This window comes from Conger conger, chromosome 11 (assembly GCF_963514075.1).
Source record: "Conger conger chromosome 11, fConCon1.1, whole genome shotgun sequence".
Lineage (NCBI taxonomy): Eukaryota > Metazoa > Chordata > Actinopteri > Anguilliformes > Congridae > Conger > Conger conger.
This window is the reverse complement of record NC_083770.1, coordinates 20,148,646-20,174,973: the sequence shown is the minus strand read 5'-3', so window position 1 is coordinate 20,174,973 and position 26,328 is coordinate 20,148,646. Positions and strand designations below refer to the sequence as shown.

At 43.4% G+C, this 26,328-nt stretch overlaps 1 protein-coding gene across 1 annotated transcript in view; it reads right to left on the bottom strand.

Annotated features, from left to right (window-relative positions):
* tmem8b (transmembrane protein 8B) overlaps nucleotides 1-26,328 on the bottom strand; it is a 133,652-nt gene that overhangs the window by 27,022 nt on the left and 80,302 nt on the right. Inside the window, 1 exon segment of the mRNA XM_061261496.1 lies at nucleotides 2,840-3,228. Coding sequence (XP_061117480.1) covers nucleotides 2,840-3,228 — 389 coding nt within the window.

The window sequence follows — 26,328 nt, the reverse complement described above, 5'->3', positions numbered from 1 at the left end:
TTCACTACATACAAATGCACATGTCTCCAAAATGCGATTTCATTACATACAAATGCTATTGTGTGAGGCATTACGAACTGAATGAATCTATTTTACCCTGTCAGGCAATGAAAAACAAACAAACCGGAAAGCCCCAGAATCTGCGAGTGATTGAGTGACAGGTGTCAGCCTCTAAATGGCCCACTCAGAGTGCTCTGGAGGACGTGCTGAGCCGAGACCCATTTGTGTCCCAGAAAGGCCTGGCGTCTGAGGGAAAGTGCTAGAAATGACACACATTACACACTGGGCCATAAACCCGCAGCAGACAGAATGCCCCAGCAACACGGCCCAGAGGAAGGCTACTGTAGCAGTGCACAGAAATCACTGACTTCACACAGGCACATCAGCTCCAGAGGTTATGCCTATTGAGTATCTCTTACACTCACCGTCCATCTTTGTAGATTCATTAGTCATCTTACTGTAAGCTCAAATGGAGCTCTGATGTCATGTATCAAAGGTAGCATCCAAGATATTACAGTGATTCAGAAGCCATCGGTAAAAGAATGAAATAATGAGCTAAAAATAAAAACTAAGACAAGGACTCAGTTCTCTTAATCATAAAGTATCAAACTGTGACACTAAATGTGAAATTAAGAAAATGTTACTTCCTGAAATTTGGAAACTGTAAAATGGGTTCACATACGTAAATGATTTTTCACTCTCGCTTTGAGTTTCTCTCTTAAGACTCTTATCTTGCTGCCATATGCGCTATCATCATTTTTCAGTCAGAGATAAAATATCCGGGAATGTTTCTGAAAAGTTTAAAAGGTCCTCACTCAGAGGATTAAAGTAGCACTTCCCTTTTATGACTCCCGCTAGAGATGTCCAATTTTGGCTGGTTCTGCGGGGGTGCGAGTGCTGGGTGGGCAGGCGTGTGGATGATAGCTCCGCTCAACGAGCAGATGGGGAAAGTTTCATTCCACGAGAGCGAAAGAGCGAAAGAGCGAAAATGCAGCTTCGGCCCGTTCCCTCCATCATCCTGAGAGATAACGTCCCTCCTCGGTGTATGTGTCACTTTCTCGTCTCCTCCCTTCCCAAACCCATATTTTTCACCTCTTAACCGCCAAACCCTGGGCCTCTCCGGCGCGGCGAAATAACCGCTTTGTGGCCAGAACATTTCCCCCGCTCTGACACCTGGGCCGCTTCGCCGCCACCACACAATGGAACTCTCCGGAGGGCGCTGGCCACTGAGCATGTCACCTTTTGATTTCGTGAATGCGAGACGCGATCGGCCAATTTTCTTTCCAATTGGCTGATCTAATGCCCCGTGCAGGAAAATGGTCTCATGTCCCTTAAGCATTGGTGCAGAAATATCCAGCCCGTCAAATCAACTTCCCCCTGCTCCCAACTGCCCGCGTCCTCTATTCTCTCCGGGTAGAAAGCATTTAATCATATCCCGTATTGTTCTCTGAATATACGCATCATACAATTCACTAGACAATGTCATATAATACAAACAGCTAATGATATTCGCGGGGGCCGATAAAAAGCCATTATCATGTTAATCCTCCAGTTATAATATTACTGATGGTTACAGTCAAACTGCCAGAGCTGCTCGTCCTTATCAGAAATCCCAAAAGAATGGGTCTGCCTGTTCGATCAGCCTGCTCTGAAACACAAAGAGCGCTTATTTCAATAAAAAGAAAACAAAACATAATAAATTCACAAAAATAATAAGTCCCTGCTTTGACATTCCACCTCGAGCGAGACAGATGATTGAAGTTGTGGGGGCATAACAGCAGTTTGGGTTTGTCTGGAGAGCTTTGGCAATTTTGTACCGCTGTGGTACGAAAAAACGCATTGACATTTACAGTCACACACAGGGCGAATGACACCATCCAAGTTGTGAGAATTAAGTCAATGGATGCTTGGCTTTAACCATTTTATTACACTAACCGTGGAATTGCGACTGAAGTGCATCGTTATTCATCCAAAGGAACTGGATCAGTGGGAATGGGACAAACCCTAAAGTGTTTTACATGCATTATGGAGACTTCCAGCACACGACTCAAAGAAAAAGAAGAAAAAGACATATGAATTATTTACAATTTGATTTTTCTTTAGATTTTCCATGTACCGAATGAGAAGACAGAAGGCCTGACTATGAGTGCTTTCACAGGCCCGATCCCCACAGACACACATATGACAGACTCTTAGCTCTCTACATAAAATGAATCAGACGCTGCATTAAATACAAATACAATTATTCCAAGCACTTTAAAGCATTATCTTTATCTTGAAAGGAGTTATGTTCTGTTATGTGTAGCCAAGATATCAGACTATTAAGATGGATTCCAGAGATATACTGGAAATTATATTTTTTTCAGTGCAAGCAAGCCATTTTTTTCTTCTAAAAGGAGTCATCTGTCTGTTATTAAGCAACAGTACTGCAATTCTGTCCTTAGTAAATGGTTTAAAAGGTTGGTTTAAAAGGCACCTACATCTTTTCGCTGGAAAATGATAATATAATTTCAAGCATCTAAATCAGCTTGAAATGGAAGCAAATAAAAAGCAATAATATCCAATGATTTTGTTTTTTTAATGAAGATCAGAGTAATTTTTTGAATGTATGGATTGAGCATTCTCCAAATCTGAATGATAATGGTCTGGTGTTGCACATCAAAAGAACTTCTTTAGCATTTTACCACTGCTGGTCCGGCATGAATCAGAATTGATCGATTAAGCCTAAGTGTAGCTGGTATGCCTTGATATTCTCGTTTACAGTGAGTCTACACAAAACAACAAACAGCCCTGGTGACAGGACATGCCAAAATGGCGGCGAGCGTTTCGGCTGACTCACCACGTTGAGCTTGAGCTCCAGGTTGAGCACGCCCCCGCTATCCAGGACGGGCATCAGGTTGATGGCGAAGACGGCGGCGCGGTCGGGTGGGATGGAGATGTTGGGCCCGAAGAAGATGTAGAAGTGGACGGAGAAGGTGTCCAGCTCGTTGCGCAGGGTGGGTCTGATGGGCCAGCACTTGTTGGCGTCCGTGGCGGGGGCCAGGTAGGTGATGGTGTCTTCGGGAGCGAGCGGGGGCCCTCGCTCCGACCCGTTCTGGGACAGGCTGGGCAGGCCGGCTGCTGGGAGCGCTTCGGTCAGGGAGAAGGGCATGGCCGCCCCGAACGACTGGGGCATGTTCAGTGCAGACCCGGACGAAGACCCTTTGGAGACGCTGGGCTTGGAGCAGTCTGGAAGACAGGAAGTAGAGACGTCACATGAGCGGCACTGCCCGGGTAATGCCAAGGAACCCTGTGATTCCTGGAAGAACCCTACCCACAGTAGTTAAAGGGTTCTTTGTCAGGAAAAACGGTTCTGAAAGGAACCCTGTGATTCCTAGAAGAACCCTACCTACAGTAGTTAAAGGGTTCTTTGTCTGTAAAAACGGTTCCAAAAGCAACCCTGTGATTCTGTAGAAGAACCCTATCTAGAGTAGTTGAAGGGTTCTTGTCAGGAAAAATGGGTACAAAAGGAACCGTATGATTCTGTAGACAAACATATCTAGTTCAAGGATTCTTTTTTGGGAAAAAACTGTTCTTTCTCTGGGATCTTGTGTGGCACCACCATGACGGTTTGAGTGGCAGTGGTCTTAGCAGAACGTGACAGATTAACTGCCATAAGCAGGCTATCTGGAGGTAATGGGCACCCAGAAGCAGTTGGAGCGACACACTCTATTTGACGAGAGCATCACATGATCTCTTGTATCCCATCATCCCACACGCTCCGCGTGCTTCGGAGTGCATTTGAGCCCTTGTGAAGAGGTGCTCCGGAGGAGGCGTCCCGCTCTCGTGCTGAACGACCTCCCCCCCACTCCCATGTCAAGAGCTTCTTTTAACGCTTCACGTCCAAGCTTCCTAGTCACAGTAAAATTATGTTGTCATATCCTCAACTCCCTGAGTGACAGGAGTGAGGCAGACAATGGAATCCCACTCATAATTATGCTGATCTGTACACCCCATTGAAACGATATGGGAGACAAAAAATTATTTCATTATAATTAGATCCTTAAAAGCATGGCTTAATGGGCTCCTGGCTATCGCGGAATCTATCGGTTTATGTAAATATGTTTTTCCTTAACATTCGTCGGCGGCCCTCGCTAAATTTAAAGTGGGGCCTAAAGAGGATGCTTTAATTAATTGCGGAACACTCAATGTACAACAACTGTGGTGAATTTCAATGGCTCATTTGCATTCATGGAAGAGAGGCAGTTCGGTAGGGCCTCGCATTCGCCTTCCTCCAATTATGACCTGGCATTCTCGGGCACTCGCTGGGCTCAGAGCTGTAGAGCTTTCTGCGTCCCGAACGGGACTTCCGCCTGTTTTCCAGAATGTGGGCTCTTTCCAAATGCTTATTTTTTACCTCCTTGCCACCATTCCCTCCATCCTTTCCTAGCCCCTAGCTCCACTCATCGGAGAGAGCCGGGAAAGGAAGCAAGGGCTGAGAAATTGAGAAAATGTGAATGCAAATGGAATGTCCTTGCTCTTTCAAACGTAAATATGAGGTCACGTCAGTTACAGACATTGCAGATGGGGAGAGGTGGATCCACAGGTCAGTTACAGATGTTGCAGAAGGGGAGAGGTAGATCCACAGGTCAGTTACAGACGTTGTAGATGGGGAGAGGTGGATCCACAGGTCAGTTACAGATGTGGCAGATGGGGAGAGGTGGATCCACAGGTCAGTTACAGATGTTGCAGATGGGGAGAGGTGGATCCATAGGTTGAGCATTCATATGTCACCCGATCGATTTCCAGGTCAGGCGAGGAAATGAGGAGTCGAGGAATAATACAATAATTGATTGGAAATTATGATTCCATGTTTGCTACTCTAGTGTTTAGCATTTATATTGATTCAATACATATTTACTTGAAAACAAACTGAAAAACTGTATTTTGAAAACCCTGGTGGATGGGTCAGAACATCAGGTCAATGGCCTTACAATGGAGATATGTCAATTCTTGGCCTATGAACCACCCACTGGGCTGTGTTCAATCAACACATGTCCTTATCTTAACCATAACTTACATCCAAGTAAATGAGAGAATTACATGACTTTCTTCACAAACTTGAGAAAGTTGGGTGAGTTAGTTTCAGTGTCACACTGTGCTTGTGATTTATTTTTAAAAGATTGCTTTCAATTATTCCCAGCCACTGCTTTTGCATTTCACTTTATCATCAAACGCCCCCGTTACACCTTACACAGGAAGAAGGCAAGGTATCCATTATTCAATTGTTTGCCTCACATTTTTGGCTTCCTTGTCAGTGTTCTCAGGCTTGGCATCACAAGTTCAGCTGATTTCAGACACATCTGGGCATACAAAAGCAGCAAAGTAGAGACAAGGGCATAGTGCAAAAGCGGAAAAGTGAAATAAGTTCAGCTTCGCTCGATGCTGAAACTAGCAATTTGTTCGTGAGTTGAAAATACCTGCAGAACTACAAGACAGGAGTCACAGTCACATTCAACAGTGACAAACATTTAAAAAGTTACAAAAAATAGAGTTATTTGCTCTGAGAAAATAACAAATACTGTATGCCCTAAGAGGACTATGCCAACAGTGATCAGAATCAGCTGTCGAGCTGCATCTCAAACCACACTGAAGCATATGGGCTTGTTGACTGAAGTCACAAGCCCTACCTTGAACTTGCTTGTTAATGAACTTTACCATTCCATGCCTCGCGATTTAAATGACAACACTGAAGAGCATCCGGAAGCATCCGCCGTGAGATGTTTTACAGCGCGGCGGTGCCCTCGAGAGCGGAAAAGGGCCGCTTGTAAAAGTGTCAGAGTTTTACAGGTACGTTGCAGAAACCCAAAGCGAGTCAAAGCCCTCCAACGATCAATAAACCGGTGCCTTAATTAGTGTGTTAATCACACGGCTTTCAACAAGGCATCTCAGATTGATCAAATTAATCTTTTCCTAACTCCATAATTATCGGCGCCACGCCAGAACATCAGCGCGGGCTTTGGCAGCGGAACTTGCCGTTGAGTCGGAATGCGCAGTTTACAGGACCCTTGTGACTCTCGGGTTGATATACTAGCGTCTAATCTCGTCGTTTCGCCTGTGGCTACTGCACCAGCTAGCGTCTCATGCCGGTGGGTGGAACAGCCTGCTTCAGGCAGTCTGGAGCTGTGTTGTTATTTTGGGGGGTGGGTGGGGCGGGAGCAGGGTTCCTGATTAAACAGCTTTTCCGGCGTTTTCTCTGGAGGTGCCCTGTTTGGGATGCTGGCTGCCGGTGGTGCTGTGACTGCCGGGGTAATGAACAGACCCCGCTATCTTCCTCCCCCCAGAGGGATCTGGGAAACGGATTGTGTTGGTTGAGCGGACATGTCCGGCCTGTCTGGAGGGTCACGACTGAGTGGCAGTGTCTAATCATTACAGGTCCTCCCTCTCTCTTTCCAAACCCCAGAATAAACTCCTCTAGCCACTGTGGCAACGTCTCCTTCTGCTATAAATGGGAAAATCTGACCCCCAGCACTCCCACAGCAACAAAGCTATTTCACCATGTCAGAATTCAGGCATATGCACATAGCCAAACAGCCTGACCGCAAAGGCAAAGAGACCGAATTAACTCCAAATAAGATCTTTGGCTTGCAGCACGATGCAGATAAAAGCCATGCAGAAATAGACTGGAATCTGGAATGGATCTTGGGAATCTGATTTCAGTTGCAATCTGCCGATCAACACTGTCACTAGACTGGCATCAATAAAAGCCATTAAGACAGTGCATGCCCTGTGTTTCCTGACTGTTTAAAGCCAACAACCTGTACTGCAATTACTCATAAATGTCAATGGAAAGCAATGCCAAATCCAAAGCGTCAGAACTTCTTGCATCGGGCATCGTGCTGTGGTTGGGTTCAATGGTACAGAAAACTTCATTTCAGACATAACTGTCGTGGAGAGCATGAGCCAAAGAAAAAGGAATATTCCTATACCGCCTCATCACTCCACACTAAGCTCACAAACTGTCTGAGAGACAAACAACGTGTTTATAACAAGAACATGAGTGATTACTAGTGCGTTTTTTTGTATTCAAAGCAGGACTTCCCTGCTAAACTTCTGAACCCGTATTGTGCATATTTTCGCTACAGGGTTTTGCCATTATAACGCGGGCTTCCGTTCCCACCATGCACCGCGGCACTGCCGCAAAGTGCCCGCATCCCTTTTCATTGCTTACTGGCTGACATTTCTGCTGCGTGCAGACTGCTCCCGCCTGATGACAGATGCTGGAAGTTGGCACGGATGCCGCTTCCTTAAAAAAAAAAAAAGCACCATCAGCTAAACGTGAGCTAGAACGCCGTGTTCCGAGGCGATGCGAAACGGGGGGTACGTCCCCGAAGAGTAGCCTCAGGAGCATTCGCCTGAGCCGGACGCCTTGATAGATCCCCAATACGCGCCGAAACAATGCGATTAAGCCCGCGTCTCCAGATGCAAATTTATGCAAAGCTGCCTTTCATGGACTTTGGACTGCCTTATGCTGGATCAGAAGTTCAATTTATCGAATCGAGCTCGGGGGCTGCTCCTGCATCCGCTCCAAAGTTACAGCACTTCTGCCCACAGCCTCTCCTCCCTGATCAAATATGGTACATATTAATTCAGGAATATGAAAAATGTTGCAGTGCCTCGAGCAACAAGCATCAGTTTTGATTCCTTTTTTCTTCCCTTGCGTTATTATGCATGTAGTATTTTGTAAACCAACATTAATTTTCACCGTCAGCAGAAGTCACTCTGGAGCTCTTTCTATTTCGATGGACGTGACTATGAATTCAACAAAAGTTGATTAAGCCTCTGGCCCGACTGTAAAGTAGGTGTACAATCTATTCATATCATTTTTTTATGCATACATTGGATTTCCGAACCATCCTCTTTTTTTTGTCCGGTAAACATCTGGCACTTTGCCGAGGTGTCTTCAGAGCTGGTGAAAGCACTGTAATTGTGTCAACAGGGAAGTAAATCAGCAGTGCGGCGTATTAAAACTATAGCACGGGAAAATGGGAATCGGGTGCAGCGCTCACGCTCGTTCTGATAATAAACGCAAATAAATTACAGAATGAGCCAAACTATTATCTGCTGTGGCACAATTTCTAATGTCAACACACACACACACACACAGTGCTGTATTATCAGATGTTCCAGGGACTATTCTCCGGAGAAGAAGAGCTCGGGACGTGCAGTTCTGCAGATTTACTTCCCTGAGAATTGACGAGGGCTAAATTGACTCCCATTGACACAACCTCCATCCCTAGCCTATAAAGTTCCACAAGGCAACAGGAAAAGGTCATTCAGCCCTTGAGCACCGGAAACCATCAAAAGTTCGATTCTGCTCAATGCGGGGGCGGATTTATGCCTCTCCCGCCATGATTTGTAGAGCGGGCTCGTAACCCATCCGTCTCAGGATAGTGCAGGGTGTCGGCCGGGCGCTGCAGTAACTCCTGATTCCGCATCACTTTCCTCCACATTAATGCTTCATATCTGTGGGCTCACTTCCCCTTGCGGGAAGCCAATAAATGCCAGTTTCGCATTATCTGCGATGGCTAATGAAAGCCGGCTGAGTGGCATTTTATATTGATTTGATTTAAAAAGACGAGTGAGAAAAAAGCATTTATAATGGCACCGAGAAACGCAGCTCTGCCGGAAAAAAAAACATGTTTTGATTTTGTTTGGGGCTTTTTGCATCTAGTCAAGTCTGTAGACAAAAACATTTAATCAGTAATAACCGCCTTTTCTACATTTTCATAAATGTCTGGCTGGCATATGTATACAAACATAATAGCATAATGAATTCTGAAATTCAATTTGAAATTTTTCTATTTCCAAAGATTTGAAAAGGGAACTGTTGACTGAATTAATGAATGATGTGAATGATTTCTGAAGTCTAATACAGAATTTAATGAGTACAGCTAAATCACAGTTGCTCCATTTCAGTAATGCTCAATCGTTCAGATTAAAAGTCTCAGAGAGCCAGCTACACTTTCATGGATCACATACCGTGGTACACAGGCCCTGAACATGCTCTCTGTGTTACAAAATAATTGGCAACATAACTCCTTTGTAAGTCGTACTTGATACCTTCATAAGCACTACATAAACAGTCATATTATATCATTAACCACAAATAGTCATGTGATGTATGATGTCACTACTCATGCAGAATGTGACATGACCATTATATACAGAACCAAGTGAAACATGTCATATATCCCTAATTATTGACAAAAGCATTTATGAATGTGCAGGGTTTATGGGGCCGTGTAAGAGTTATAAGGCAGTTATGAATACATCGAAAGTGTTAGCAAATACGTAACTTGGGGTTAAAATGGGCATATCCGACGGGAATGAATGAATTCCTATGCGGTGGCATGGAGAGTGGTTCTGTGCCTGTAGGGCAGATTCATTTTTCTTCAAGGACCTCTGAAATTAAGCTTGTCTTTCTTTAAACAGACGAGTTAAAGGACTTCTTCCTCAATTATTTTTTTCTGTGAAATCATTTTCTCCTCCTACTCCTTACTCTCTCCCTCTCCCTCTCCCCCCGCCCCCCGTCCTCGGATCAGGTCAGAGCAGCGATGTCACGCTCGCTGGAGAGAGGCGATGCTCCGTGAGTCCTGTTATCAAAATGGAGGCGGTCTGGGCTGTGTAGGAGATCACCTCCGGCTGAGGTCAAGTGAAATACCGCAGGCAGACAGGCTGTGACTATGGAGAGGGAATAATTAGTTTTGCGTCACCATGGCAACACTGTATATTACTGCAGGAGAGGCAGTGATATTCTTCTGAGGCGATCTATACCATGCGAGCCCCTCTGCAGTGTGACAACAATGCACAGGGCATCACTCGCTTTCTCATCGTTTACATTCTGATACTTTATAATGGTACAGGGGTCAGGAAAGAGATTCATGCAAAAATGTTTACCAAAGCTAACATCCTAAATAAATTTAGGGAAAAATGGTAATGATAACACTCACAGCAGTAAAATCTTTGTTACAACAATAGTCAAAGGGTGGACCTGAAAACATGCAACCCATGAGATTTGAAGATAGTGGTAGAAGCAGAACAATGCGAGCAGTTGATTCCTAAGAGAAGTAACAGGAGGTAAATTAGGAATACAACCAACTCAGTATGAGGCTGAATAAAAGAGTACTGGGACCAACCCAACAGACCACAGCCCCCCAATACACCATGGCATCAAAGTATTACAGTACGTTGACATACGCAATACTCCATATACAGAACAATCACGTGTTCCAGAGATACTGCTTTGGTGAAAAATGTCAGTCCAGGTGATCAAAAGGCAGTCATTATGCATATATTCATGCGTTTCATGTGACATTCATATGTGTTTTTCTCTCTTTAAAGAGAGCTTTGTCTTTGTCTTTGTCTTCTGCTTCCACTTAACTTAAACTGATCATGTAGAAGACCAGGCTGTTACAGACAATAAAAGCGGGAATGCTCAAATATACACTGCCTGTAGCACTACTGTGTTGTCCTGCTTAATTATTTATCAGTTATTCATATTTTAGTAGTCATTTAAGTTTCAAACTTTGATTACAGTTTTCAGACGAGGTATTATCTGTTTTGCCTTGCTAATATTTATTTCTTGAGTAAAAAACCCAAAAAAACATGAGGAGTCCCTGTTGTCAGTTGCAGATAGTGAGAAGTACACTTGAGAAGTGAGTTGCTTAGTAATGTGAAGGCGTACAAATTAAAGATAAAGGTAGGAAATGTGCAAATGTTTGTTGCTGGGGCGGTACCCTAGAGGTACATAGAACTGTACTGCTAACCAGCAATATAGTATCATTAATTTGTACCTTTTTTACTTGAAAGATGTACTCATTTGTACCCAAAGAGAACATTACTGTACTTTACATTTAAGAAATTTGATTCCTGAAGAATAAAAATGTACCTCCGCTGCCACTTTATTTCTGAGAGTTCAGCAGTTTTGTACCTGAATTTCAGGCCGTGGATGTATCTGAAAGACTTGGCTGAAAGGAGCTCCCACGAGCTTTGTGTGGTTGTTTGTGTTCGGCTGCTCGTACGAATGGATCGAGGCATTTGTCTTCTGCAGTAAGGCTGCGGTGAAAGGAAACCAATTAGCGGTGTGCATTGTGCTGGTTTTTATAATTACCTTCCCAGCACCATGCACTGCTGCCCCTCAAACATCCGCCGTTCTGGTCTCTACCCCTCTCCCGTTTTTCATTAAGACTTTGGCAGCAACCTCAGGGCTGTAAGCTGGTTCGATTGTGGCAGGAGACTTATCTGGTTCTTCGTCACCGGAGGAGTGACGTTGACAAGACACCGCACATCATGTCCTAGCCGTAGGACAGGGTGAGGGATCCCGAAACAGCGGGTCGCAGCTTATGAACTCCTCCAGAAGATTACGCTGAAAACGTTGGTGAAAATCCGAGTTCTTTGTACATGGTTTGGCTCCGAATCAGAACGTAATTACCGTCTTGAGATATCGGTTTCCACGCCGTGCAATTACTTAGCAGTTTATTGGTATGACAGAAAGTCCCAGATCCTGTTAGACGCTAACCCACACTTTCAGGGATTGAAAATTAGGAGCTGACTTTTCTCACGACTTTTCCCACACTGAACAGAAAGCATAAGTCTCTGTAGCCGTGCTTTCATCCGGTGTTTTGTATTGGCAGGGGGGGCTCTGTTTCCTCTAGCCCTTCATACTCCAGAGGACATGACTGCTCAGCCTTATTGTGTTTGAAATGTCAGACACAGTCCCAAAGTTTAGCATCGTCAACTCTGGGCGATTACTCACAATCCCCAGCAAGGGTAGAACAGTAATCCAATAAGGTAGCACTCGCAAAACTCCGCTGACTGTATAGCCTACATTTCAGTTGCCATAGATTCATGACCACGGATGGATATCCAAGCACGCTAACGTGCTAATGCATGGCACCTTCGCTTTGACAATAATGCTGCAGACATCTAATGCTCCAGTGTGCAGGACAAAAAAACAACACCCCACTTCCACCCCATTTAGTGTTTATCTCAATCCAGACAGGGGGCAGAAGTGGAGGCTTAATGGCACATTAGGGGACAACTGCCCTGCTGCCAGAGAAAGCCTAAAAACGTACAGCCTGAAAAGGCTGGAACCTAAGGACTGGAATCCAAAGGGATGGAATCCAAAGGGCTGGAAATCTATGGGCCGGAATCCAAAGGGCCAGAAATCCTAAGGGCTACTTGTTAGAGCAGCCTGGAGGTTTTAGACTCTAGCCCGAGGGGAAAGAGGCAAATCCGCCCTGGCAGACAATAGCCAGTACCCCTGGGCAGTCAAAGGAAGGGCCCCCAGTGACTGGCTGGTTCCATTGCAGTGGAGAAAATGTCAAGTGCAACAATCGAGGCTATTTTGAGAAAGTACACTAGCATAAGTCACAATTGTGCCTATTATATTTGCTCTTACATGAGGCAGACCCATTTATAAAAATGAATTAATATAATATGGTGTTCCCAGTGAGTCATCTACTCTTTGCATGTATGGCTTATTTGTAAATTTATTTCCGTATTATGTACAATTTACAGGGACAATGCACATTATATTACATTACATTATTGGCATTTGGCAGACGCTCTTATCCAGAGCGACGTACAACAAAGTGATATATTCTCACCAGTGCAATGCATACATGCATAAATCGAAGAGATATTTTGAATTTGCAGTGCTTTTTAGGTTAAAAGTGCCAGAATTTTCACAGTATTTTTATACACACCCAAAGACGGAATCAATCAACTTAACTGACCTTTTAAATTTGGAGAAAAAAAACACTAAAGCTGATCACATTGACAAAGCGGTTAAATGTGACTTGAGGACTCAGATTTACAGCCCCTCTCAGGCCCTGTTTAAGATCATCGATAGCGGCTGATTATTTATCAACGCAATCAAACGGAACCTTTCCTGCGCACCTAAATCACCCGGGGAGGAGTGCTGTGCCGTCAGGCGCAGGGGCAGGCGAGCCACTCCAGGGGCGGGGGGGGGAGATGTTTGTGGAAGTTCTGTCGAGTGGAACGCGATGGCCAACGATAAGGGAGACCTTTCCCGAAGAGGCGGGCGGTTGGATCGATGGAGGACGAGTCGGTGGAGAGGACGGCTTCAGAGGCAGACAGACCCGGGCTAGCGGGGGTGACAACTGAGCTTTGGAATTCAACAGCCCCTCTTAGTGAAGGGCACCAGGAGGCAAACGGGCTTGTGAACAAAATGGAGGAGCCTGAGATGCTTTCACTAGGGGGCCAAAGCCATGAGAATCCAGCCATGTTTGTCTCCTGTCAGCATCGGACTCAGTGAAATTTAATGGGGAATCACAGTTTAAATGGCATCACACTAAGCATACTTTAGGTGTATGTTATTCTGATCCCTTATGTTATTTTTCATTACTGCTGCAATGAAATGAAAAAAATACATCTAAAATTGTCTTTCAATTAGTTGCACCTTTATTTGTTTGGTTCGCACAACTGAAAATATTTTGTTCATTCAAATAAACCTAAAAAATTTCAACTGAGAAAACAGTAGGTGTAATAAACAGAAGGTATAAAAAATGTTTGGGTAGGTGTAATAAACTGAAGTAAATAGGTTTGTCCAATGAAATATATTTTTAGTGCAGGCTTTGTGAAAGAGGAAAAAAAGACTTCAGTGTTCCAGTGAAGAAATGGAAGGAGCAGCAGGAGTGTATTCTTCATGGGCAGGCACTGCTGCGGGCATTCACCTCAAAGCCACTTTGTCTTCATCTCAGACACTCAGCACAACAGATATGGATACAGGTCAGGCTTTGGTCCTTTGTCCCTTGGGCAAACACACACACACACACACACACATACACATATAGAGACACACACACACACATACACATACAGACACACACACACACACACATACAGACACACACACATACACATACACATACAGACACACACACACACACACACACACACATACACATACAGACACACACACACATACACACACATACAGACACACACATACAAACACACACACACATATAGACACACACACACACACATACAGACATACACACACACATACACACACATGCATACACACACACATACACACACACACATACAGACACACACACACAGACATACACAGACATACACGTGCATGCACACATATACACACACATACAGACACACACACACACATGCATGCACACATACACACACACATACAGACACACACACACTTGCATGCACACATTACATTACATTACATTACGTGGCATTTAGCAGACACTCTTATCCAGAGCGACGTACAACAAAGTGCAAATCAAACACAAGAACAAGTGCAAAAGTGGACCTGAGAGGTCAGTACAGTTCCGAGTCCTAGTGTAAGCATACAGAAATTCAGAACCCTTGAAGAGTACAATCAACTTTCAAACTAGCATACCACAGTCGGCAGCTAGAATACAACACATACACACACACACACACACACACACACACACATACAGACACACACACACACATACACACACATGCATACACACACACATACACACACACACACACATACACATACACATACACATACACACACACACACACAGACACGCACAAATGCACACATGCACACACACACATACATATGTGCACACACACACATGCACACACACAAAGGCACACAAGTACATGCATACACATGATTACACATAAACGCACACACACACACAGACGCACACACACAAACACATGCACACACACACACACACGGATGCACACACACACACACACACACACACACACACACATACAGACACACATTAAACGGCAGGCTTTACAGGGCTTTTCAGCGTCAGTGGGAAATGCAATCAGGCTTTTATGAGAGACAGGGAGAAATCTCTCTCCACATCTCTCAGCGTTATCAGAGAACGCTGTGATTCAAGCAGTTCCTGGCCCTTCTGGATTGATGGTGTAGTGGAGATACATCCGGTCTTTCCAGTGTCGGGTCATGACCTCTCTCTCTGAGTGGTCTTTAAACTTTAATAAACACTGCCTTTTCCAGGTGGGTAGGGTCAGACACAGGAGAGACCTGGAGCCAACATTCTTCATGACAAAAACCCAATCATTTCCTTCTACAGCGAAGAAAACCTCACCCCCATCACTTAAAAATCAATTTCAAAACAAATGCCAATTGAAGAAAACAGATTAGAGAAGAGATTGAAAGCAATGTAGAACATTGGCAGTCACACAGCCCAGTCTAAATGAAAGCATCGAAATGAGATTTTTAAGGCACTACGGATCATTCCACACATATTTCACACTCCAAATTATAGGCAGAACAATCAGCAGCAAAACACACTTTATAGCATGTTGAACCATAGCAAAATACCATGAGATAATCCTGCAGATTTATTAAGAAATTATATTTGATTATTTAATTTTTTTAAACATCCTAGGCTCATGCACCTGCCCTTGAAATTACAAAATATCTACTTGCCAGGGCCCAAGCTCAATCACAGGAGGGCTCCATATATGCCGCTGTTGTTCAAGCCAGACTCTTGATCAAATTGAAAAAATGTGCTCTTAGGGGACTGATTTCAAGCATTTTACACTTTCAATTATTTTAAGAGAGATTTGAGCCATTTATTTTTCCAAGCCTTCACCTTTCAGAGGTGTTCATAGTTTTCAGTCAACATGTGCCCATACAATAATGTTGTAATTCCACCTGTCAATCAAAAAACAAAACTCTCAAATCACACAAAAATTGTACCTCTTACTGTAATAAAGCCACTGTTGGCCAGACTGCATCGCAGAAGACAAGTGAATTACTTGTAAAACTGATCTAATTGCTAATCCCTGAAATGTTTATTCTTCATATTGCTACAGGCATATCCATTTCTGTCATAATGTGGCATTAAGGGGAACATAAGTATATCAAGTTCATATCAATTACCAGCACAGTCCCCTTGCTGGGACCACCATTTCAGCTCAGGAAGATGCCCTAGCTGAGTGCGTGGAGGCTTCTGCCGCGATATTGTCCACACAACCAGGCACCATCCAGAAACATTCCTGATATTCAGCAACAATAGTTTTTTTTTTTCACATTTAATTGCCTTGCCTGACTCCCCCAGGTCCTGATAAGGCCGGGTCAACAAGATGACATTGACAACAATTTGCTTTCTCTGCAATTCCCTCCCGTTTCTCCTGGAGTTGTGCTGGAGCGCTTAGATTTCTGCCTCCTCTGGCAGGGTCCTTTTCCTCGCTCTCTCACCACTGCTGCTGCTTTCCTCTCTATTCTTTCCCCCCGCCGTAATGACAATGTTTAATCTGAGGCAGTGCTTCTGAGTGCTTACCTACAGCGGGCACATTTTATTTCCTTTCACAGCCAAGCCCTTGTTTTCAAATGAAACTGCCCTCCGTTTGTGTTCCTTGCATGTTTAATTTCTCGCTCTTGTACTGGCGCACGCACAGAAAGCAGAGAGAAAGAAGCCCTCCAGTTCAAAGTGCCGTCTTTGGTTGTTACGTTCACTGTTTCCTCTTTTAAAAAAGCCAATTTTAAAGTGTTTAGGCGGCTTGGTGCAGAAGAGTAATTGACTAAATAAATGAAAAACAGACTATTGGTTTATGAATTAGAACCTGCCTCTCTGCAAGTGCGCCCTGGGCTTCCACGACTGTCCTGACCCGAATGTGAGAGAACGCCCGTGAGCATTTGTGCATTGTGCTGTTATTAGCCTCCAATGAGCGAAAGTGTTATTCTTACTTTTATCTTCAGTAGAATGACTGCACCCTCCATCTTTACTCTGCAGTATTTTCTCCCAGATAAAAAGGCTGCAGGAGGCAAGTGGAAACATTAACTATCTAGTATCTCTTATCTAATCCAGATATTGCACAACATTACCAATGCATCCTCAACCTCAGCGATAGCAGTGAGGGAGCCCTTAATTATTCAACCCCTTCTCTCTCCTTTACAACTTGGTGTTTCAGCACTATTTATGTTATTTCGCTTTTTTTTCAGTTCATACACACATGTACAGACTCTCATTATCGACATTAAAAATCCAATCATGGTGAGACCATGGCCAACGAAGACCAGATGAAAGCGTGACTTTTTTATATACACCGAAAACGCACTGAAAATCGTCATTGCAAACACCACAGGATGTCATGCTGACATTCAGATGCACTCCGAAGCCGAATCGTCCTCTCTTTTCCACCTTGGAGATAAGGAGCCAGGCTGGGCACCTTCTGAGCTCTGGGGAAGGCTTGTCTTATCGAACCCAGGGCTGTTTGCGCAGGAGAAAGAGAAGCCAGCGCCCCTTTCTCCACTCTACTGGCATTCCAGCGGGACACTGCCATAGATCCAGAATTCATGAGCCGTCAGAAGCACACCAAAGACCACAGCTTGGTGTGAAAAGCAAAGGTGTTTCATTACCATCTAGGATGTAGATCAGGGAAGAATAATGCAATGAGCCACTGATGTTAGCAGATGGCAAAATTACAGTTTGGATCCACATTTGTGCCCACACTTACCAGTCACACACAAACATACACACACACACACACACACACACACATATTAAAATTATAGGTGATTCTGGTGCATAAAGTCAGGTAATAAATGCATGTTGTGTGGCTTAGAACTCACACAAAATCTGTTTTATAATTTACAGCTATTTACCTGCATGGGCTGCAGTAACTTACGGTTTACTTGGGCCTAGTCATAATATTTGTGACCCGTTCTATCATAATCAGTCGGGCCAACAAGTCGCAAGGGCCAATTTAACATAAATCAATGTTTATGTAAAAAATATGTTTGGGCTGTTTTAGGGTTTCATCTCCATTTGGTAGAAAAATAACTGGGCTTTCATAATCTGTATGTCTTAATGCCAAATTCAGAGTAAAAATATCATCTTAAGCTTCTAAAAGCAAGATGTCAAAGTAAATATAACACCAGAGTAGTGCATTGCTTGGAGGCAAGCCAGCTTCTAACCATTCACCAGTCACAAACAACCACATAAGTTGCATTTGTGGCTACATGTTAATGTATTTGCTTTCATGGTCTGTATGTCTTAATGTCTTGAGTAAAATATAGTTTTAAAGGGTTTATACATAAGATTATAGCCAAGTTTCCGTCGTCTCCCAGCCTCACGCATCTCTCGTGACAAAACTATGAAGCCGTTTTTCTCAAATGCAACAGGATACAACTCCCTTGATATCTGGAGTAGAGAGATACATTTGGTATCGTGAGGAAGCTTACATTCTAAAACTGAAAATACATTTTTGGGACATTACAACAGAGCAAGTCCCTTTCTTTTTCTCACGACCACTGACAATGTAAAGACAACACAGGAATCCACTCCAGACAGAGCCAATGTGTGGTGAAACTGCTATAGACACCTACATCTATGCATTTTCAGTCACATAATTATTCTTTAGAATTTTTCATAGAATGCAGTGTATTATTTATATGTGTTTGCATTGTACAGTGTTTTTATTGTCACTTTGTTTCATGTATGGCTTTAAATAGTGATTATAATCAATGCTGATGGTTCTGTTATATAGCTTTTGTTATGCTACATAGAGCGTATGTAATTAGTTTATTGAAACCAATGTCCTGTTGTTGCAAAAGCCCTGGTTGGCTGAACTAATTGCTTGAAGATAATTGAATCAGCGGTTTGTATCCATGTCAAGGCTAGATGCTGACCAAGTGTTTTTGGGCACAATAAAGAGAAGGAACGACAATCACTGTGATAAAAAAAAAATGTTTTATAGCATTGATAAAATGTATTTGTGGAATGGGGCTCAGAGCACTGCTCTTTCCAAAGTGGATCAAAAGCCTGTAATTCTATATTAGCTCACTATATAGCCCTGTGTCCTCCCTTTTTATCTTCATTTCAAATGTTCACTGAGCAACAAATAATGATGGATTTCTTTTTGTACAATTTATAAACAGAAACAGATAACAATTCCTTTTGATGTAAAGTTTTTGCATTACAAAATGTGCATTGGTACAATAGGTAATTTCTGACTTCTCATGGCCAAGAGAGGAATAGCAGCAACAAACACCTTCAAACACTGTTTAAGCCACCCATTCTCTGTGAACGTGCTGACGTTGAAACGCAATTGGCTATGGCAATTAGAATTTTCAACCAATGAGCTTGAATTATTGTACAGTTATACAATGTTTTGGAACAGAGTGTCAGGCAGTCAACTGTATATTTTGAAACCCGAATTTAAGGACTATAAACACAGGCAGAGGGTGAGTCAACATGTCGGTGAGCCTTTTTCAACGATAGGAAGGGATTTGCAATGGTCTTGTAACAATCTTAACACAAAAATCTTAACTCTTGTACCTTTAAAGTATGTGATGGTATGAGAGCTGGAGGTCTGGGACAGGTTGCTCTTTATGGATCATTTCCACTGCAGGTTCTCTGATTGACAGCCCACAAAATGTGCAGTATGTGCCATGTTTCCTCAAAATAAAACTCTCGAATAAATGAAATTAAATAAATCTCTGCTGAATAAAATGGGCTTGATATCACAGTACTTGTTTTCTTTGGTTTTTATGTGTACCTATTAAAAATTATAATTTTGATTGCACAGGTTCATTGAGGGTGTGTAAATGTCATAAGTAATGAGTGATTATGACTGAAAATAAACATCTCCCCACTCTCTCAATGTTAGTACAGAAAGTATGAATTCCAGCATGCATATATGTACAAATTTACATTTACTTCACCACTGACATTGATTGAAGTGCAGTGTCAGAGATTAAATAACTCTCAATAATCCATAATAATAATAATAATAATAATAATTATTATTATTATTATTATTATTATTATTATTATTATTATTATTATTTTATCACAGACAGCATTAACACACAATTTTTCATGAATCCCGAAGAACTTTACAGTGAAAGGGGATGACTCAGCTCAACCAATCACACTTTGAGATTTATTATCAGTGCAGTGGGATCTTAGCATCCACAATGCATCGCTAAATAACACTGTCTGCAGTTCCAGGTTTAGTGGCATTACAAATCTTTCTGGTTCTAGAGTATCCACTGTTCACTCATTTGAGAATGCATGATCAGCTATGGCCACTGCATATTGATAATAACATGAATGTAGGTTTATTATAATGAACAGATCCTCCACCTGTAGCTACACTCAGTGACCAATTTATTCGGTCGACCTATCAATGGCCTGTACCAGCTCAATAATCCCAATATTTAATCAGCCAATTATATCGCAGCAACATGCATAACAGCATGCAGGCATGGTAAAGAAGTTCAGTTGTTGTTCAGATCAAACTTCAGAATAGAAAAAAAAAAGTGATCTAAGCGACTTTGACCGTGGAATGATTGTTTGTGGCAGACAGGGTGGTTTGAGTATCTCAGAAACTGTTGATCTCCTGGGATTTTCACAAAAAACTAGAGTTGCAGAGAATGGTGTGAAAAACAGAAAACAATCCAATGAGTTGTAGTTCTGTGGGCGAATGCTCCTTAATGAGAGAAGTCAGTGGAGAGGTTCAAGCTGACAGGAAGGCCACAGTAACTCAAATAACCATTCGTTACAACAGTGGCATGCAGAAGAGCGTCTCTGAACACACAACGCATCAAACCCTGTAGTGGATGGGGTACAGCAGCAGAAGACCCATATGTCCAAAAAAAACAGTCTAATAAATCCCTCATAAAGCGGTCACTGAGCGTTCAACACATTCGGTGACAGCAGCTCAGACAATAACCGTTTTCTCCCTTGCTGTGCATAAAATCAGGAACACGGGCATTTTTACTGGTGTCGCCGTCTTTGATGGTGAACGCCAAAACGTCTATGGAAACATCAGCCGCTCCGTCAGGTTTAGCTCGGCGGTGAACCGTCTCGAATGCCTCAGCGCCGAGCCTTATTCCCGAATCAGCGGGGAACGAGGGCTAATGCAGTTTATAAAAGTTCTCATCTGCATAATGATTGCGCTGCTTAAATAATGAATGGCCCTGAAGAAGTGCACGGAGTTGCGTGCCATTAGATGAGCCACAGACGGGCCTGTCTGAAGAGACATCGGTGTGGAGGCCGCCTATGGTCCGCTGACCTTTCATCTGTGGAAGATCTGGATTTAGCCTCAGCTTTAATGGGATTATTAATGCTCTGTCTGCGGGGCGGCTGGCGTGTGCATTCTTAATTTTCCCAAATCCTATTAAAACGGAATGACTTTTGTTCCCCCGTCTCGCGGCTCCACTACGAGGCCCTGGGTTTTTGGGAGGGGATCGGTGGGGCTAAACACTGTCCCGCCCCGGCCCCCCCCACACCCCTCCCAGGGAGAAAAGATGGAATCTAGATGTGGAATCTGGAACTGAGAGACATTTTGACACAAACAGACCAATTTAGGCCCAATTTAGCTCAGGTTTCACCTGGATATAGCCTGGGTATGTCCTAGAAACCTTTCACTTTTCAACCAAATATAGCTGCGTTTTCACCGGAATGTCTAGATATTTAGACTTTCCTACACCTGCATATCTATCCAGTGGAAAACCCAGGTATATTAGGTTGAAAAGTGAAAGGTTTCTAGCACGTACCCAGGCTATATCCAGGTATGTGTATGTGAAAACTCTCAGTCCCAGGTTTCCAGCCCTCTTGATGTCTAGATCAGTCTCACCGCTGTCTGTCTAGATGTCTGTATGTCTAGATCATTGACCGCTGCTGTGTCTTTTTCTCACTGGGCTGCCAGGGGAGGGACAAAGGGTACAGGGAGTCATTTTGAAGGAGTTCACTCTTGAAGGAGATTCCAACTCTAGCTCCATAAAGGAACATTTAATGAATAGGAATTTCCTTTCAAGAGTTCCTTCATTATTCAAAATGACTCCCAGCAGCCTTTGCCCCGTTGGCTCCCCCGATGGGTGGAACGAGGAGCAAGAAAAGGACCAAGGGTAAAGTTCACTAGGAAAAGAAAAACTGCCTGTAGCCTAGTGGCACAGGTGCATGACGGGGTCCCGGAAGGTTGGTGGCCCAAGCCTCGGCGGTGCCATAAGATCCGAACAGCTGTTGGGCCCTTGAGCAAGGCCCTTAACCTCACATTGCTCCAGGGGAGGATTGGCCCCTGCTAATTAACAGAAAGTCGCTTTGGATAAAGGCATCAGCTAAATATGAAGTTACATACACTATACGGTAATTATATATTAGAAAAAAGCGATTGTAAAATGCCCTTGGTTGTAGTTTCTGCTCAGGCAAGTGGAAGAGACTCCACCCCTCATGCTGATGAGCCAATCACCATGGCACTAAACCAGACAACTGTGCTGATTGCATTCAAGCTTGTTATGAGTTACGCAGAATGGAGAACCCCTGCTTGTTTGTTTGTCAAAGCATTTGCCTCTTGCAAACAAATCACTCCCTGCCTTTCAATCAGCAGGTGGTTAAACCTAAAGTGGGTTTGCATAAGTAAAATGTGCAAACTTTTACTGAGCACATAAATTAAGTACAGAAGAAGTAAACCAAGCTCACATGCTGTGAAGGCCGCACCGAAGAACAAGTGCACTCGTTCACAAGGTCAGAAAGTACACTTAAACTCTCCTGACCAGGAAACTTTGTCTTTGCAGTCAGCTACTAACACACTCAGGTGCTCATTTGGCAGGCCCTGGTTTTAAGGAGGGCACACGACTGGCCCTGGCTCTTCAAAGACCGTGTATCTCATCAGATTACATCACATCATTACATTACATTACATTACAGTACAGGCCTTTGGCAGACGCTCTTATCCAGAGCGACGTACAATAAAGTGCAAATCAGAACCAGGGACAAGTGCGTTGAAAACCCTAGAGGGAAGTACAGTTTCAAGCTCTAGAAATCACCACAAAGATAAGAACTTGGACCTTGTACATTACTCTGATGAGGCAAAAAAAATCCCCTGATCCAGCAACTCAATATGCGGCATATTAAACAACGGATTGAGGAGATTAAACTCCTCACAACACAGGAAATTATATTCTCAGCAAATATATATGTTTTGCTCCCAGCCTTTACAGTAGTTCTTTACCTTGATAGGATGTTAATGGTAATCAGGGAGTGCCTGGTATGACATACGAATGAAAACCCTTTCCAAACACCAGCGCTAAGGTTTCAGGTCCCTAATGCACTAAATTACACAGATAGTGATTGATTCGTTTTAATCTCCTGTTCATTAGGTAATCTGTTGGCATGACAGTGGCACGTATGAACATGCACATTGTCTTTGGTTATTGATGGTAAAGATAATGCTATTACCAGAGGAATATGAGGTGTAATTACCAGTAAATATCTTTTTATTCAATTTGGCAGGTTATGTGTTTGGGGGTTTATAGATTTTACGGACTCCAGGGTTTTTTTTTTGTTTCCTATCCAGCAGCTTGGTTTACATGCCTTTAAGCTTTGCCGCTAACTGACGGGCTCAGGGCACAAAAGCCTCAATTCAGGCTCACGCCTCAAAAGGAAGCTTCAGAGCTTTCAGAGTGAAAGCAGCACTCCCCGGCACATCGATAAGAGCAGGGCACTTCAAACGCACTCTCCGCCAAAACACGCCCCAACGCACAGGTGTCACTACTTTCAGTTGACTGTGCGTATGAGCACAGACATGGCCTTTTTTTCACCCCCCCACCCCCGCTCCCCCCAACAATCCGACCACACCACCTCGGTGGGGAGTTTGTTGGTTCAGTTGGGAATTTTGACATCAGTTTAGTCACCACTTTGTCTGAGGAGCCCAGAACAGCCCACAGCTGTCCTCTAACGTCATTGGCTAATCCTGTCCTCTAATCCTGCCGCGCACGACATTCAGTACAGCTGCATACACTTCTGCCCATAAAACCCTTGTTTCACGACACTGACTTCTGCTCCATTGAAAGGTGACGAGAGCCAATGACAAAGAGAAAAAGCAATCCTCCTTGTGAAATCACTTTGGCTCTCCATAAATGTTGCCAGAGCAAATGCCAAATTTTCATGCAGTACAAGACAGGAGAAATTTAAAAGACATGTAAACTTACTTTTTCAGAATTATAGTTTTTTAATTAGTAGTATTTTTTGTTATTATCAATTATGGTTATTATTTGGTTACTATTATCATAACTTGTGACGTAAACTCATCATGTTCCGAACAGAACATGGGGAAGCGGCTACTTCCACCCGAAGTTAATGTCCGCTCAATGGTAGTGTTTTTCCTGAGGAATGTGGTTTGTGATTATGGTTGCTTATTGATTGACCAGACCCTAAAACACTTTGATTGACGTGAATTGGACCAATCATGATAGAGAAAACGACAAATAACTGCACAATGTCGGAACAATGGTCGTACAAGCCCGCCCAGTTCAGTCTCCCGTTAGCTATTACCACGTCACTGCATGCTCAAACGGATTGCGTATGTGACTCGTACCAAGTTTCTATGAAAACAGAAGGAATTATACTTTACACGCACAAAAAAAAACAAAGCTGATCTGGAAGTAATTTTTTAGTCATGAAAGTTGCACTGTTAGGAACATAGGAGCTAACTTGGTATTTGGAACACGGTGAGTTTATGTGCTGTTTTTCCCATTAACCAAGCTTTTTCTACCAGCGTAACCTAAGTACTGAAAATATCATAGAAGATATTTGTGATGAATCTGAAATAAGCTCCTCTAAGACAGCCTCTAAAAAAATCCTTTAATTAATGTGACAATGTGACACAAAAAGACTCACTTCTACTTTTTGGGAGCAGAAAATATAATTTCTGCTTACTCCAGGTATACTCCAGTATAGTAGCTTCAAATTCAGAGCTGTTCCAGAACTGTCAGCTCCCCGGCCGAACAGTTCAGCACGGGAGACGCTCATTAGCTTTATACTCTGACTAGTGGCTGCCGGCTTTGTTTTCCCATCGAGAAAAGCCTCAAGGCAGTGTCTATTGTACCACTTTACCATCACTGTCTGTCGAGGAGGACCCACCTCCACACGCTGTGCACCCAAAGACAATTTCCTCCTCCTGCTGCTATATTAAGCAATTCGGCTCCGGAGATCTAACAGGAGACAGAGTGCCACTGTGGCATTTACAGTGATTGCTTGAATTATGTGCTCTGAATGGAAATATCCCAAATTATAATGTTTTCTATCGCCAACTTAGCGGAGTATGACAGACAGTGGTAGAGAAGATTACATATGGCGGCTGCCTCCGTTCTGGTGACGGCGAGTGGGAAAAGTCCTCCTTGCGTGTCAATGGAACTCAGACGCGTTGGAGGCTAATTACAGCACGGCTAGATACGCATACATAAACGGGCCTGACTCGGGAGCTCAAAGGCCTCATTCTGCGGTGAATAAAAACGGCACGCCTGGCGTGATCTACATCCATCAGTTTCCTGCCTGATGTTTCAATTACCCTCGATGATGAATTATAGTCGTTAAAAAACCCAAACTCTGGCTCATTGTCTTGGAACTGTTCTGGAAATCCCAGGCTGCCAACTTCAATTTGGGTATCTGAATGTCATTGAGATGAAGGGGGGAGGGGGAAGGGGGGGGCATCTCAGTGGACCGCCTTAATGAGTAATAATTACAATTTTAGGCATAATCACAGAGGTGACTGCAATGTAGAAGTAAAAGAGGCGCGAACCCAAAACATTTTACACAGTCGAGGGCGAGCGTTTATAACTGCAAGAACAAATCATCCCGGTAATGAAATTGGAGAGACTGATGCACCTCTGAGCCTTGGTCTACAGTAAATATGAAAATAATACAACAAAAAAACACTCCCGCATTACTACTGCACAGAGAGTAATGGAATGCCAGAACATTCTGCGGTTGCCGAGACACCATGGAACTATGTTCTCATTGAAGGTTCCGTGGTCTGCCACTGCTTTCCTGCTGGCTTTCTATTGCCAAGCTCAGCATGATCCAGAGCACTCAAATTGATTGGCATATTGGCACATTGAAAAATATACTCAGGCTACCTTACATTACCACCATTACCATGTACACTCAGAGAGCATTTTATTTCGGTAGACATGTACACCAGCTTGTTAATGCATATATTTAATCAGCCAATTATGTGGCAGCTAAATGCAGACATAGTCAAGAGGTTCAGCTGTTTTTCAGACCACATGTCAGAATGGGGAAGAAAGGTGACTTTGCCTGTGGAAACTAGACAGGGTGGTTTGAGTATCTCAGAAACTGCTGATCTCCTGGGATTTTCATGCAGAACAGCCTCTAGAGTTTGTAGAGAATGGTGCGAAAAACAAAAAACATCCAGAGGGCAGCAGTTCTGCGGGCATAAATGCCTTGTTATGGCCAGACTGGTCGAAGCTGACAGGAAAGTGACAGTAACGCAAATAACTGCACATTGCAACAG